This window comes from Odontesthes bonariensis, chromosome 21 (genome assembly GCF_027942865.1).
Source record: "Odontesthes bonariensis isolate fOdoBon6 chromosome 21, fOdoBon6.hap1, whole genome shotgun sequence".
In the NCBI taxonomy this organism is placed as follows: Eukaryota; Metazoa; Chordata; class Actinopteri; order Atheriniformes; family Atherinopsidae; genus Odontesthes; species Odontesthes bonariensis.
The window spans coordinates 16,650,514-16,667,319 of record NC_134526.1 but is presented as its reverse complement, the minus strand read 5'-3'; the positions used below and the strand labels follow the sequence as shown (position 1 = coordinate 16,667,319).

Here is a 16,806-nt window from a genome sequence, read left to right as displayed (position 1 = left end):
AGGTGCAGCAACGTCAATCAACACACAAAATATGAGTAGAAAAAAAAATAGAATTTAATGTGCAAGTCATTAACTTCACTTCGACACCCTTAAAAAGTTAATATACACGAGCATGTTTTCAGCCTGACTTCTACTCATATTGGACAACATAATCATAAGGATTAAATTACTTACTGTATTCAGAGGCCACCCTGAACACCCTTTGGAGCAGTCCACTCTCACCGAGTCAGCACAAAAGTTTTGATTTACAAAAAAGAAAAGTGGTCTAGCAGCATTAACTGGAATCAAGCACATTTAGCATAGTCTATTTCAGAGATCTGTACCAAACAGCACAGTGATGTTTTCTTTAAAAAAAAAAAAAAAAAAAAGGCACGCTGGCCACATTAAGTGATTTACCATCCAAATTTGGAACCAGTCTATACAAAACTATACATACAGTATCTGTGCAGCAAACAGAGTCACTGAGAAATACACAACATTGCACAATAAAACTACCAAAGTGTTCCACAACATCTGGAAACGTTTCCCACAGCAGAGACCAGATATGTTTTTGGACTAACACTTTTTTGGACAAGTTGTAATAGGATTAAAAGCATTTCTTTGCTCAGTCCAGCAAAAAATTTAAGAAATCCCTGTGACTTCTTCTCGGCAAAGACACACTTATGGACAGACTTGTGTTGGGGATCATTGAACTCGGGTCATCAGAAGGCACTTTACTCAGCTACTGCACCTGGCAGTGGATCCCAGGCACTGCAGGCCTGGTACTCACCAGCTCACGGCACAGCAACTGACTCCCACTTGTTTTCCACCATTTAAGGCAATGCTCCCGTATGGGTCCACCGGACAGCGGTTCACTTCACTTCAGTTCCCACTGCTTCATTGTCCAGCGTAGGAGTATCTGCCAGTGTGGGCACGTCGGGCTGAGCAGATGGCCTGAGAGGAACTCCAGGCGATTCGGAGGCAAATGTGGGCTCGATCCTTTGACTGTGCAAGTCAGTCAATGTGGACAGTACCGGTTCCGCTGGCTGCATTGTCTGAACTGGAGACTGTGAAGATACAGGCTCATCCGGTGATGACGACACTGATTCAGCAGCTGCCGTGTGACAGAGCTGCAAGGACGGAGGCAAAAGTGAAGGTTCCTGGGGTTGTAAGGAAGGTAGTGATGAGTGTGTTGGCAGGTGTTGCGTGCATGGTTCATTTGGTCTCTGTGGCCCATTGTGTGCACACAGGGCCTGTGTTTTAGAAAGCTGTGCTGCAGCGGAGTAGTAAGGCAGGAATGGCCTCTCAGCTGCACAGGTCCGCATGGCCAGGTAGGTGTGCATCAGCAGGTGAGGAAAGCGGGACGTGAAGTAGGAAACAAAGTCGTCAGGGATGGAACCCAGAGTCTCCTGAACCTCGGCAGGCAACTCTCTGTAATGGTGTTTCTGTTGAAGCAAGGTCAAGCTTTCAGTATGAATAACAGTTTTACCTGAACGCGTAACGGTTTATTATAATACGAGAACACACTCTTGCCTTGTTTCTCATTGCACGCAGCAGGTCTCTGACAGAGCCACCCTTATAGGAGCGAAATTTCCGCAGATCTGTAAAGACAGAGAAAGATGGAACCTGGTGCCTCCTTCACAAAAGAAACCCATGTTTGTTTTCAAACACAGAAGTAGTAAACACATTTTCTTGAAATCATAGGATTCCTTTTGTACGAGTGAAACTTGGACCGATCGGGGCAATGTTAGAAGGTCATAATAGATGCATCATTTTGAGTTGAAAAACTAGTATCCAATCATGATCTGTAGGAAGTAAAATCATCGGCTAGTTATTCTAATTAAATTTTTCTTTACTGAATGTCAAAAAAAGCACAAGTATGCGTTTATGCCAACCACCAATAAAATATGCCATAGTTACCCAACACCTGCCTAAACATTTTTATCAGTCTGCTGTCTTCCTGGTCAAATCATGACTCTGTGCCATTTGCTTTATTGATTATTATAATCAATTGTACAATTCACTGAAAATCTGTTTTTGATGCGATACTAGTGTGTGGCACTGCTGCCAGGAAGTAATAGGCCTACTTAAAGATTTCTTCCGGTGACAGGATACAGAATTTACTGTGACTGAACATCACAGCCCTTCAACAAACTTCATTTCTACATACAAACACTATCAGAGAGGGGCGCCAAATAGAACCCAACGTTTCAAATCGGCATAAGCAAGAGGGTGATGCAAGAGGATTTTGGATGTCAGACATTGTGTGCATTTAAACCCGTCTGGCACCTGTCTGCAGCGGTACTGTGATGTGCTCTCTCCAGTCGCCCTTGACAACAGCCCTCCCCCCTCTCTCCAGCTGTCTCACGATTGGTCCGTCGAGCGGCTCCTTTTCTATTCTGTCACTCACATCCTGCAAAAACAACCACAGAAAGCAGTTGGTGAAAATCAGCCAATATACCGGGCAAACCGTGTCGTTTCTCATTTGGAAACATTTACAGGAAAATAAATGTATTTATACCCGACAAAGGACTGTTTTTCTGTTATTGTGAGTAACAGCATTAGCAATTAAACTTCATTAATGCAATATACATCTTAATTCAATGTTGTGTGTTTATTTACTAAAAATACAAGCAGAACATAAAATATGCACAATCGTGTAATAATACTGTACAAGTGAAAAAGTGACCAACCTGAAAGAACTGCAGCTCTTTCTCCAGAATCCAGAAGAAAGGGTGTTTGAGAACACTTTCAGCTGAAGGCCTTCTGTGGGGATCCACACTTAGCATCTGTTCTATCAGATCTCTGGCAACAATGTCCTCTGATGAAGAAACAAAAATGTTGCTTCTGATCACGCGTTCCTGAACTGTGATTAAACTTCTTAAGACAAGCGGCGATTGAAAAAAAAAAAACAACAACAAATAATTAAGATGTTGTAATTAATTTGGTGTCTCTCTATTTTTTTCCCCTTCTGGCAAACAAAAACCTGTTAATCAGCTTTAAAACTCAACACTTTTCCGCCATGAAATAAACCCCAAAGCTGCATGAAGGCAACCAATCACTGCCTAAGAAAACTAAAAAGTGAAAAAACACACCGATAATCTTAATTCTCACCATGCTTGTCACTTTGCAGATAGTCGAGGCTGTATGTGCCCAGTAGGATGTTTGCTTGCCTCTGCAGAGACTTGCCAAACGGGTGGCTTCCTTGGGACACCACGTAGTAGAAGACGCAACCAGCAGAGAAGATATCAACTGCGTAAGTCTACAAGAGACGGGACGAAAGCATATTGGAGGATACAGCGTGGCAGAGAATGCACCACATAACAATAAACATCACGTTTCAGCCTGCCATCTCAAAAGACACGACAACTAAGGATATTTAGACCCGCTGCGACAGAGCGCCAACTCTAACTGTTAACTCACCGGGTTGTGTTGGCAGTCTTCACTGAGAACCTCCGGAGCTATCCAGCCTTCAGTGCCTGGAACCCCGGACCTCCGACTGAAACTGTGGCGGCCCACCGCTAGCTTCTTACACAAACCGAAGTCAGAAATCATAGCCCGGACCCGGCCGTGTGCGTTGGGCATGGACACCAGAATGTTGTGGGGTTTCAGGTCTCTGTGGACTGGGCAATAAAGAAGACTTTAGTAACATGCCGCAACTAATGACGGTGAGAATGTGAAAGCATTTGTGTATTCAGTGATGGGTACCGATGTTCAGTGAGTGCAGATGGGCCAGTCCAGACATGGTCTGCTGAAGCAGCATAACGGGCTCGAGTCCGTGGCGATTGAAATCCTTTCTCTCCACGTACTAAAGATATGAAAGACAGTCAGTGTGGTGCAACAGGCTGATCAGTTAAATAAAATCCTTTATTGTAGCTTTTGTATCCAATTTACAATAAAAATGACAAAAGACATGTGATAAACTTAAGCTACATGGAAATTATGCAGCAATGCATCATAAAAGTGACAATTTAAAACCAAGAGCTTCAAAAAGATCTTTAAGACCTCCTGAAGTGTGGCAGCACACAGCTCGATGGCGATGTACTGGAACTGACGGTCCCGCTCTGTGCAGAAGTAGCGGATGACGTTTGGGTGCTCATCGGATTCCCTCAGCAGCTGAACCTCTCGGTCTGCAAAGCTGAAGCACTCTGGGAGGATTCTCTTCACAGCCACTGGACGGTTGTCAAACTGACCCCTTGTAGAGAAACCACGGAAATACCATGTGTTAATGAAGGAGTATTCATATTTTTTTTAGCATTTTGAAAACTTTAACTCAAGTTGTCGTGACCGATTCGCTTACTTGTACACAATAGTTCCTTCGGCACCGTGCCCCAAGACCTGCTTGGGATGGAAGGTTATGTTGCCGACTCTGATAATAGCGGAGTCCTCCTCTGAGAAGACACATTTCAGACAGTGGAAACCATCTTAAATCAACTCTGGTGATGAACGAGCAGGGCCTGCAGACCTAATTTTGCAGTCTTTACCTCCATCTTCGTGCTCATTGGCCAAGCTCCCCAGCTCCGACACAGATAAATTGGAGTGGTTGGAGGCACGGGGTGTGACGTTAGGGCTGCTGTGGTCTGAGCAATCGGAGCGAGCGCGGGCCACCTCCAAGTAGTCGCTGTCTGAAGCCAAGCCCAGGCCCACGTCTGCAGGGGAGAAGGGCTGCTGCCTCTGGAGCAGCTCCAGCCTCTCCTCCATCTGTCTCTGGAACTCCTGGTGCTGCAGCTGCTGCTGCTTGTGCACGCTCTGATGTCAGAGGACACCACATTTAGAGCTTCAAGAACAGCTTTCAGCGAGTTGTTTTTATCTATTCCAACACTTTTAAACGTGCAGTGACTTTTATATGCACAGCTACTGGAACACGTATTGGCACATGACATAATCATGGACTTTAAATTTCTGCATCTACTTAAGATGAAAAGTAACAGTACATCTATTCAAGTACAAGAACATTTTACTTTACCCCTCTACAAATAATTATAAGTTAAGTTTGCACATTAAACATTATCCAGAAATCAAATATCCCCAAAGCCATTAATTGTGTCTCAAAACCTTTATCCCATTTATCTTATGACTGTGTAGAGGCGAACTGATCAATAAGCTGCTGAGCCTGTCCCTATCAGTGTTAAGTTCTGGTTGCAGGACACTATGAATATGGTGTGCAACTTACTTTGGGGTAGATAATCACAAAGGCCAGCCAGCCAGCCAGGAGGAAAGTGGAGAAGATAATCGTAGCCATGTCTTTTAGCATCGAGTCCACAGGGGCCTCTGGACGCAGAGCGCGACCGCCAATCCCAGGTTCCTGGATAGATGTTTCAGGCACAACTGAAGGCGGCCCATCTTCCATACCACTGTCGTTGACCTTCTGCAACAAGGAGAACGAGGGTAGCAGTAGCCAGTGATGAGAAAATCTGCACATATAATTAAATGCATCTGCAAACACTAATAAAATTGCTCACGGCTGACACACGGACACAAACCTCCTCTACTTTCTTGTCGGTAGTAGGTGGGATGACATTGCCTTGATTGCGGGGGAAGTTGTCGGGGAACTTCTCAAGAATCTTGGTGTGAGCTTCAGGGGGCGTTTCGTGATGACCTAAAACGTCATCGTGTGAGAACTTTTTCAAAACAGTGGAATTAATAGCATTATTCCAAATACCAGTTTTCGGCTGTTATAGCCTGTGTTTTCAGAGTTTTGTGGTTAAATACCAAAGAAATGACGATTGTAAGGTTACACAGAGTATCCACAAATGCATTTGTCATCCAGCAGGGGGCAGTATCAGTGCAACACACCACTGAAAGTGAAGCCAGTCCAGGGCCTAAAATGTGGTTAACAGTGAAACCTCTTGCCTAAACGATGTAAATCCTCGATAAGTAAACAGAAGGCCTGAAACCTCTTTTCCCTCATAGTATCAACTACAAAGATAAAGTAAAAGACATCAACTTGTCAAACGTGGTAGAAGTGGTTTTAGTATACGGGTTTGATACCTATGAGGAGCAGGTAGTTCTTCATATAGTTGATTCGGTTTCGCTCACGGAGCGCAGCGTTAAATTTCACACTTGTGCTCGGTGTGATGACACACTCCTTGTCCTCGTCCGTCTCCTGGCTATCGGGGCCTTCCAGCAGGGGGAAGGTGCTGCCACGGGGCTAAAGACACAAACAATCTGCCATCAGACTCCCGATAGACTTCCACTGAAGAACACTCTCCAAGAACAAAGTGACCTGAGCTGGGGCAAGCTAAGACACAATCAGAACAGGATAAAACAGACAAACTCACTGGCAGACATGCAAAAAAAAACAAACAACCTAAGACTGATTTCGAAACTTTGAAACAAATACACCTAAACTGCTGAGAAACTTGACTTCCATATGCACAGTAAACCTGCTTTTATGCCCGGGTCTTTCATGAGATATACTGTATGTGTAAATTGCACTCACCACCACAGTAACCCCATTATGCACCAGAGAGGGAGATGCATATAGGCTTGTTGAATATTTGCCAACATACAAAGTTGCCCTGAGAAGAAAAAAAAAAAAAAAAAAAAGGTGAAACTTGCATCGAAAAATCAAGCACTGAAAGTCCCGTTTATGCTTCTCAGCAGAAGCAGGTGTGGACACGATACATAAAAATAAAACTGTGCAGCACTGTGAAACTAAAGCTGAAACCAAGCCTTTTGGCAGCCTCATTTTGCAAAGTACATGTCTAAACTGCACTGGAACACAAAGTTTTCATTTGCTATTCACGAGGATAACCGAATACAGTCATTAAAAACTGTGGCTGCTTATGGTAATCAAAGAGGACATTTTAAGAGCAAGGACAAATAATGAAGTGTCTCTTTACAAATGAATGACGCAAAATCATCAATTACATGAATTTGTTCTTGGGTTTCTTCTCCTTTGGAAACGGATATTTCCACTGCGTGATGCGGCCAACCTCTCCAGACATGAAGGTGAGGTAACGCAGGGTTTCCACGGCCACGTTAGTATGAGCAACTTTGCGAAGACCCTCACGCTGCCAGATGTACATTGCCACCACTGGAGAGTTGTAGTTCTGCACCCACTGAACGTCTCCACTTTCGCTGTCCACAGTCACCACAAGGCCGTCGCCGTTGGACACGAAATGAGCCATCTCTGCAAAGGACCAACAAGCAGACGAGTGACGGGAACTGTGCGTCAGAAACCAAAGCCACCCCAGAGCCAGCTCGTTCAAGGATCTTACTGTATTTGGTGTCGTCATCGGGGAGGGTGGAGGCGTAGTCAGAATAGGTGGCGTTCCAGCGCAGCTCTCTGCTCTTGGTGTCATACATGGTAATGGTATACTCTAACAGGACACGGAGAGCACAAAGAGGAATACATGTTTGTATGGAGTTGCAAACCAAGGATTTGAGTATCAATGTCTAGTTATAAGTGCAGTGTTAAATGGTGTTAAATTTCCTTTTAAAATAACACTACAGAGTGTAACAAAATCCATCTGGTGTACAGTTGACTGACTAATTTAACTCGGACTTAACAGTTACTTCAGGTTTGAATGCAGGTATCCAGTTTTCAGAGCTCTCACGCTCTACTTTCTCGTGCACAACCTCATTACTTACCCCAGTCCTTTAAATTAGATTGTGGGGGGGGGGGGGGGGGGGGGTGTGGTTGGAGATCTTCTTGAGACGAGGTTAGAGCTTACGTGAGTTAGTCAAGATGAGCAGATGAAAAACAATGTTTTATCAACAGTCTGTGGTTAGAGTGTGCAAGACAAATACGCTATCCGCTCATCCGGATTAAAATCTAGTGTAAAACGAGCGACTGAATTTGATGCGGTTGCAACCTTTTTGTTTTTACCTGTACGTCCCAGATAGAGAAGCGATGAAGAAGGACAGAGCATCTCAGCAAAGGAGGAAGTCAGAGTCTGCTGTTTCTCTCCAGTCAGCAGGTCTACCACATACCACAAGTCCTGTTTTTTACCTGAATGCGAGTACATAGACAAAACACCAAAATATGTCAATTGATCTCTTATGCCGTGACTAAAGCTTCCAAACTGCACGTGGCAAAAAAACATTTCAATTTCATTCTGTGTGAAATTACATTTATAGCCATATTCATTTTATATTTGTAATATGTTTAGCTTCTATACTATTATAGTTCTACGACATTCTGTATATTGTGACACATCTATGCACCATGGAAAATATTTGTTTCATTATGATTTGTCACAAGTGTCCGATGGCAGTAAAAAAAAAAATAAAATCATTGGAATATATCTTGGAAATCGTCAACTTGACCAAAAGATGCAGTCTGTGCAAGTCTATTTATGCAAAATAATTCTATAAATGGCCTCTTTGCGCCAATATCTTCAGCTGTGGGAGCGCTACCACCAGATTTGGCCCGATATATTGCTCAGCTTCTTTACAAGAAAAGATTTTAATAAAGAGAACACGCAACCCCTCTTTGCATCTGTGCCGGCAGCCGCTTCAGTTGAGTGAAAACAAAAGCTGGTCTGATTACGAGTGCAGGGAGGCAAATGTCACTCGCTTCCCTTTGAACAATGAAATGTAGTCACTGCTGGAGATTAACAATCCTGGGTTAACAGATTGTACATTCAAAAGAGCAGCGGCGACAACAGCAGGTTGGGCGCTACAAAGCAAGTTAACGTACTCTGCTGAAGCCAGATAACACCGGCTCATTTAGGCAAGGTGACAAACGTGGAGTGCACGCACGTATGGAAATGGAAACGCATGACCACAACTTAGATCATCCTCAATCATATCAATGAGTCTTACCCATGTAAAGGATTCCATCAGAGCTGCGACAGGGAGAGGCTTGGACCAACTCGGGGATAGTGAAAGGTAATTTCTGTTCGAAAAAAAAATAATAAAAAATAAAAAAAAAATATATAAGATAATCAGATTTTTCTGAATGACTTATATGAAATATATGAAAACAGCTGCAAGTTCATCGCAAGAGTGTATTTTTCGATAGAAGAGGGAACTGAGAAGTGTGTGTGTCACTGCAAACAGATTAACTGATTAACATTTTTGATAAAGTCATTTCCTCTTACTGTGAGGCCTTCGTTGTTTTTTCCACCCAGAGAGTACAGACTGCCATCGTTGGGGTCAGGCAGAAATGCCGGTCTGGCGACAAGAATACAGCAGACAGATCAATTCTCACGACTTATAAGCAACGAGTTTGAGTGACAATTAAGGCATGCTCAACAAGTTATAAGAAACATTTGCATAGACAATCTTTTGTTACAAGCAGGTGCCATAAACTGGAATATGTTCACTGGAGGAAAAACAAAAGGCTCAGAGATACATACTCTGCTACGTGTGTGGGGACCTGAAGAACTGGATCTGTGGGGAGGGAGAAGAAGAAAAGATGCTAGTCAGGACTGACAAGAATACCATCCAACGGAAAGCATGGCTGGCAGCTGTCAAGTCAGAGAATCACATGAACATGGGTGACATCCAGCTGTAGAAGACACAAAGTCCAAATGATGGTGGATTCCCCCCGTGACAAAGCAAAACAGTCCCGTCGGCAAACAGGTTTCTGTGAGTAAATCAAGCACGACGTGCCAATGATTGGCACAAAAATACAGTGCGATCACAGTACATCACATCCTATAATACTTTAGCTTATTGACTAGCCTCAACATAACAAATATATTTCCAGTTAAAGCTGTAGTATACATCGGAGTAAATATGTAAATGAACTATCCTCCCTGAAACGTCGCCTTCGTATGGAAGCTTAAACAGGAGCACTGCGCTTTTGTATGTGTAAGTTCATTTAAAACATAACACTGCTGAAATCAACTATGACTGTACAAAGAATTCCATTTTTTTTTTACTTAAAAAGGATTGCAGTCCAAATAGAGAATCTCTTCTCAAATGATCCGTTTCTACTCTGGCTTCAAATGTATGTTTAATGTTGTGCAACTGTAACTCATTACATTATTTATCATTATACCAAAGCGTGATGCTTCTGTTGCTACTAGACAAACACACACCTCCCACCAGTGTGAACATATTGGGTGTGGACCAGGTGGAGCTGATCTCTGAGGTGGTGCCCTAAGGGGTCAACAATGGCAGGGGTTAGGGTGTGGAATAATCCGAGGGTGTTAAAACGACTGTTGTGCTCATTCAGCGTTGGTATTCAGCGAATGCAACTGGAGCGGCTGCGAAAAAAACAACGTTTTCTGTGCTTCATATAAGGATGTTTACTCAGGCTGGCTGAAGACGCGTTTATAGAGCCAACGAGGCGAGACGCGCAAACAGTGAAAGAACATGCTTGTAGCTACAGTGCAGTGCTGCATTGGTCAAAGTAAAAGATCGGCTTCACCCTCATTTTGTGGGCGTATGGTTGCCTTCCTGAAGCACAACAACAGGTGTGCGCAAAGCCTGGTACAGAACAACTGAAATTTATATTCAGTAGCTGTTCCAGGAAAACAGATGACGCGGAGGAGGGAGCCTCTGCCTTAGATGCTGCGATTAGGGTACTGAGTGGACCCGTGCAGGACATGTACTCTCAAAATTCTAATGATACGACAGATATACATAGGAACTTTAGCCTAAAAACTATACAAACCTTAAGTTTTATTCTGTCTTTTGTAGTCTCCAAGTTCACAAAACACCCCTCAAATTTTCTTAAAGACTGTCCCTGCACGTTTTTCCCAGGTCTATCATATCTAATTCCCAATCTTACAGAGCAATAACATGGTAACCACAATGCATGCTGCATGTGCAGGTGATACCACAGCAAAGCTGCTTATCCGAGCCCACTCTGACCCTGATTACAGGCTATATTTGCCCCCCTCTGTTAATAATTACCCAGCTTTTATGCCTAAGAGAGCCTCACTCGCTCTCTTCAAGTATGGCCTACACACAAGATTTAATCCTGGACAGCATTTCTTATGACTTACACACATTTTTTTTTTTTTTTTTTTTTAAAGAAAAAAGAAAAGGTCTCATCAGGATTTTTAATTGACGAAATAATAGTATTTTTCAACTGGTAATAATTGAAAAAAACAGAACAGCTTATTTTTACTTGTGTAAACACAACCCTTCATTAACAAAAAAAAAAAAAAAGATAATAACCTGGGTTATCTTTGTTGTGATAGCACAACTAAACCCATAGGTTAAAATTGTGCAGGTGTGGACAACATTTCTGCTTCATGTGAGAAAATGTCATCAAAAGGCCGATTTGAAAAACTGTAACACCGGTCTCGATCTTGCGTGGTCACCTGGAAGCAGTGTTTTGCGTTACTAACACTGTAGAATTAAACTTACAACAGAAACGACTTCAAATGTCACCTCCAGGTTGCCCATATGCAGGTCAGCAGAAAAGCCCACATGACAGAAAGTAACACCGCAAATGGCACGCAGCTCATTGTCACAAAAAGCTATTGAATCAGGTGATTTTAAGAAGAAAGAAGGAAAAAAAAAAAAAAAAAAAAAAAAAAAAGCACACAAACAAAACCTTCTACTTGACTCCCGTCGTCTCGTCTTACCTTCTTTCAGAGTCCATTTGATAGAGCCAGATTTCTTGCTGACGGCATGCAAGTTTCCATCCAAGGTGGACACAAAGAGCAGACTTTCAGGAAGGGAAACTGTGCTGGCACTGCAAACCCCCTGAAGAAACACCCAACACACACACAGATTCAATACAGACATAACTAAGAATATCACATATTCCAGTTCAGATCAGACACTGGCAAGCAGAGGTGTGCATGCATACACCCTCGCCTGCATTGAGACAGTGAATAGTGACTTAAGCCACGAAACACTAAGGCGTTATTCGTCCTCACTCACCTTGCTGAAGCAAACTTTATTAAAATGATGAAATTATCACCGCAGTGAGATAAAGATATTTGACACAGGATCATCCACTGTCTGACACAAATTATCAGATTGGAGGGGAAGTTAGTTGGCTGAGGGGAACCGGCCTCTTTGGAGTGCTTCATAAATCAACAAAGTGAAGATCAATACTTTACAACAAACAGCGATGGGACGATCAGCTCTTTGATGGTATGAAGCAGACGCTGAAGCAAAGGGCTGGAATGAGGAGGTAGGTCAACAAACTAGACATGAGGCCGAGCACGTGTGCATTAAACCTCTACGCTCACGCTGCCACACGTGCAAAATGAGCCGAAATGAGCGATACTTTATCAACACCCCAAGGACAATTAAAATTGTTGCTGTATGAATTATTGAGGAAACACAGATAAAGAAATAAAAGTGCAGCCTTATTTTGGGATCGTGGTTTAACATGGTGGTCTTCTGGTGCAGCAGGAAAACGAGAATGAACAAAGAAAGATTTATGTCTTATAATTTGGAAAAGCATCCATTTAACGCTGTGAAATGTAAGATGTGGAGGTCAAAATGTGTCTAAAATATGTCTTTAAAAAAAACAAGCAAGTTAAAAGAAGTGGTCCTTCATTGTGAATAATTGAAAAATGTGGTTACTGCCATTAAAGATAGTATCTTTACCACAAAAAAAAACAAGCTGAAGCCGCTGAAGTAAAGCCAATTTTCTTATTGATCCACAATGATATTGATCACTTACTAAACCCACAAGTCTCTTGTGACAATACAAATGACTCCCTTCACGTAATGCAATGCCGACCTTCAAAAGTGCTAACACACTCCTCTGAGCATTTAGCCACATTATGGAAGAAGCAAAAAGAGGTTGGAAACGCTCTTAAGCCAGACAACAGCCATCAAAGTCAGGCCTGTGCATTTGGCATGAGAGGAAATGAAACAACCAGAGTCCCTGTTGGTCATACAGTTCGCAACTAACTAAGTGAGAAGTGTGCTTCAAGTTCCCTCTCCGCAGATGAACAGTGGGCTGACAGGCCATATGGACACCCCTCCATCCAAAACTCTTTACTCCTACTCAGCTATATGGGGTCCAAGAACATACACAGGAACACTCGTCTCGGATGGGTTTGGAACATTAAAGAATGTGACAAAGGAGCAAATACGCTGACAAAATGCAGACAAGTAAAAAAGAAATGAAGATGCAGCAAATCCAGCAGAAGCCTCTGAACCTATGGCAGCAGCAACGCAGGCCGACCTCATGCCTTGGCTTATGCCAGAATTAACAACACTGTGGGCGATGTGTGCTCCACAATGGAATGCTAAAACCTCTTGATAACCAGGGTCCTGGACATCTTATGGTTTTTGGCACTTGTGTGCAGGAAGCGGTCCAGCGAGGGTGCAGGAGAGCTCTGACTGTTGACCAAACCAACAAAGTGTTACAGAGAGCAAATGCGCAGCTACCTTTGAGTCACTCTTCAATCACACCGCATGAATTTCCCCGAACACTCGTGCCACTGACCAGTGCCCGACAGCTCAAAACAGTCACTTTACAAATCCCACTTCTTTCTCTCGGTGCGTTATTGATATCATAGTTGGGGAGATTTCCTGCATGTTATTTGCAAGAGTAACAAAGGCATAGCAGCCCCTGAAAGTTTCACAACACAGAGAGAGAGAAACTAGATTCTTCCAGATTTGCCTAAGGATCCCCTGCGGTAGTCTCACGCATCCTATACAAGCTTTTGTGTCAATAATGTGCACCTGCGACTGTTCCCACTGGGCTATATTCTCAAAAGCATCACACAACTGTGTTTGGAGAATCATAACCTGTCTGTTTTTAGGGCCCTCATAACCTCTAAGACAGCTCTTGGTTTCACAAACAAATTACTCTGCAAACGGCTGTGAACAACAGGTGAATATGCTGCAGTATTAGGCCTCAGACTCATCTGTTTTACCATGGTTAGAATGAATGTGCTCAGAATGAATGTGCCTGCGAGTTAGAATTCTTTATATAGCTTAAAACTAAAATACTGGTCTATCCCCTCCAATTTCCACATTCTGTGTTACACAGAAAATAGTACTGCATAAGAGAGTTGCACAACAATAGAGAAGTGGTTGAAACCACACTCTTTACAATTGCTAAGATCTTAATTCTCCCTTCCAAATCGAGGCCAGACCTACCTTAAACTAAAGGGACTAAAATGCTCATGGAGTCACTGACACCAGTTAGAGGAGCGTCTAACTGCCTCACGGCCCGCTGCACAGCAGACCGACCTGAACACAGAAGTGGCCGGAACTGGCAGCTTTCCCATCAAATGTAAACAAGCACTTTAGTAGAACTTGTGTCCCATGAACCCCTTTTGTCTGGGAAGTCGTCTCTTGATAACGAAATCCTGGGAGCCGTACATCTCTAATGAATTCTGTCATTCTGTTTTTCATGACAGAACAAAACTAAATGTTTTTCTTTTTTTCATTTTGTTGGGTGAAACTATCAAATAACAAAATACAGAAAAGGACATCCTATAGAGTGAACTCGATTACATTACAGCCTCCTAAAAAAGTCCCGGCCTCACCATCAGCTTGTCTGCAAGAATTAGCAATCTTTTTGCAAGCTTGCCAGGGTGCAAAAAAAACAACCCAACACAGGAACCAAGAAAAAAAAAAAAAAAAAAAAAATCATAACACATTTGTTTACTCATCGAGGGAAGTGCAGTGAAGCAACCGCCTCAAGTCATCACCAATAAGTCAAATAGGGATATTGTGAAAGCCCTGTATTAAGATCATCTTACATTTAAGCAATTCTTATCGTCTGGAAGCATATGCCTTTAGACATTTTTTTCTTTCAGGGTTGCCCAACAGTGTGAGGCACAAGGACATCTAAACGTTAATCAGATTTGAAAAGTTCACGTTGACCACCGTGGATCTATTACAACAAAGTTCCATGCCAGCACACGGCGAAAAAAAAGTGGCTTTTTCCCAAGGAGGAGGATGTCGCATGTTGAACTGTGTTCGGCTGCACTCAATCTACTGTTGTGATAAGATACGGTACGATTGCACACACCTCATCTCAACCTCTCTAAAATTAAAAAAGTTAACACTTGAGCAATGAGGAGAACTCCACTGCAAACGGTCTTCACGTGTGTGCGTAGTGAGGCGTAAAGTGGGAAGCTGCACCAAAGACTATATGAATAGCGGCTGATAGGAGGTATCATTAGTCAGACGTGACATGCTTTCAAGGGTAAATCAGCTGACCTTAAAAGATAGCTCAATTGTTAAGAGGAGACAGTGACAATAAAGACATAATGAGAATTTCTCGAGAGGATATTTCACGGGTATCCATTTCTTGTGTCAGAATCTATAGTTAGCCCATCATTTGTCGGCCCCACTACACCCGCAGACTTTTCTAATAGGCTCAGAGAGGAACCCGAGACATGATAGGGGATTATAAGGCTTCTTTAATCTGCTCCTTAGCTGAAGGGGCTTACTTATTTAGCAGCAAAGGGTTTCTGTCTCTACCTTCTTATGGTTCTGGCTCGGTTTGAACAAGCAAATATCTTTTTCTCCCCCCTAAAAAAAAACAAACAAAAACATCCAGAAATACATATTTATCATGCTTCATTCAAACCATCCCTTGTAAAGTTGTTTGATGTGTGTTTGCACCAAGCACAGGAAAGACTTGTAGGTGTTTGGTGTGATTATTTGGAACTGGAGAGCCACCCGACCACAAAGAATCATCATGCGTAACAAGGACGAGTCTTGATATGGAGAGTCAGACGAGCTTTGAGATGACAGCAGCTGAGGGGGAAAAGTTTTTAAAAAGTGAAAATGCCTACGGGAAGGGAATGGGGAAAACAATTGTTCTTTTAGCTCTACCTCAGCGTAGGCAGTCGTTTCATTAAATTAAGCAGTTAATTTTCCCGTTTGCTGTAAATATGCCCAGTGTTTAACCACAGACTTGCTCAAAAGCATATTTCACCAACACGTCAATCACCAGAACACTGCAGGCCACCTTTGTGACGTGTGTGGCTCAAAAATGTGTTGATAAAACCAATGTCAACGTGCATGGACAGTATTTATAAGAAGTCTTGACAATGCCTCACGTTCATGATGAGGCACATGCTGTAGTAGTGAAAATATGTGAATGATGCAATGTGAAATATCATAGCTAATCAGACAGAACTATTTGTGTTTTAATTGCTTACAAAAAAAAAATACATATGACCCTCTGACATTTCTGTATACGGGTCACAGTTTTCAGCCAACAGCTATCAGAATGTGTGACCTTCTCTAAAGATAATGTCCATCTGTGGAGGTTCATTCTTTCTAGCAGCTATCATAAAGAATGAGAAAAAGTATGATAAAGCATCTATGATTCCAACAGCATGGGAGCCGTAGAGTCTGAGGGGATGCAGTACTTAAGTTCAGAGCTCTGAACATATGGTTTTCCTTGATTTCTGAAAGGAGACTGATGACAAACAGCATGAGCAACGATGCTGTTTCAGTGTCAGTAAACTTTAGAGCTTTTAAAGCCTGTCAAAATGACTGCTTTTAGTCAGCGAGCTAACGTGTCTGTTAGCTAGCTGCTGTCAAGACAACACGAAGCAAAGAGACTGACTTATAAGCTCACTAAATGATAATTGTTGTCATATTTGTTGGATTCGAGGCAGAAAAATATTTTTTCGGGTAACTACGAGCTTTTAATTTTTAATTTTTTTTTTACCGAACCTAGCTTATTTAGTTAGTCCTCTTACCTTATGTGGGACACCAGTGTAGCAAAGCAGCGCTAACATGCAGCACACCAGAGCCTGGTTGCTCACTGTCCAGTCCATATTCTCAGGTCTCAAACCGGGATAGGCGGCTGGTTAGTCCGGGCGGTTACTGACTACATAGAAAACGTGATTTGGCTTACAAGCAGATGTTTCGAAATGTTTGATCAACGCTAAAGGCTGTGAGCCAGCAGCTGTGGATGAAACGCAAGAGTTGCTTCTTCCTGAAATGAATACTGAGGGGGTTGGACTTTGGGAT

The 16,806-nt window shown here is 42.7% G+C and overlaps 1 protein-coding gene across 1 annotated transcript; it reads right to left on the bottom strand.

Annotated features, from left to right (window-relative positions):
- Positions 1-32: 32 nt before the first annotated feature.
- On the bottom strand, positions 33-16,776 carry ern1 (endoplasmic reticulum to nucleus signaling 1). Its single transcript, XM_075454670.1, has 22 exons — positions 16,533-16,776; positions 11,475-11,595; positions 9,288-9,321; positions 9,030-9,102; positions 8,752-8,824; positions 7,814-7,936; positions 7,203-7,304; positions 6,853-7,114; positions 6,422-6,500; positions 5,971-6,130; positions 5,463-5,578; positions 5,153-5,347; positions 4,464-4,728; positions 4,280-4,370; positions 3,985-4,174; positions 3,688-3,787; positions 3,403-3,602; positions 3,094-3,241; positions 2,673-2,800; positions 2,269-2,392; positions 1,513-1,580; positions 33-1,424 (listed from the first exon to the last, which is right to left on the bottom strand). The coding sequence occupies exons 1-22, from the start codon at positions 16,608-16,610 to the stop codon at positions 852-854; spliced, it is 3,303 nt and encodes a 1,100-aa protein (XP_075310785.1). The 5' UTR covers positions 16,611-16,776; the 3' UTR covers positions 33-851.
- Between the last annotated feature and the right edge of the window lie 30 nt (positions 16,777-16,806).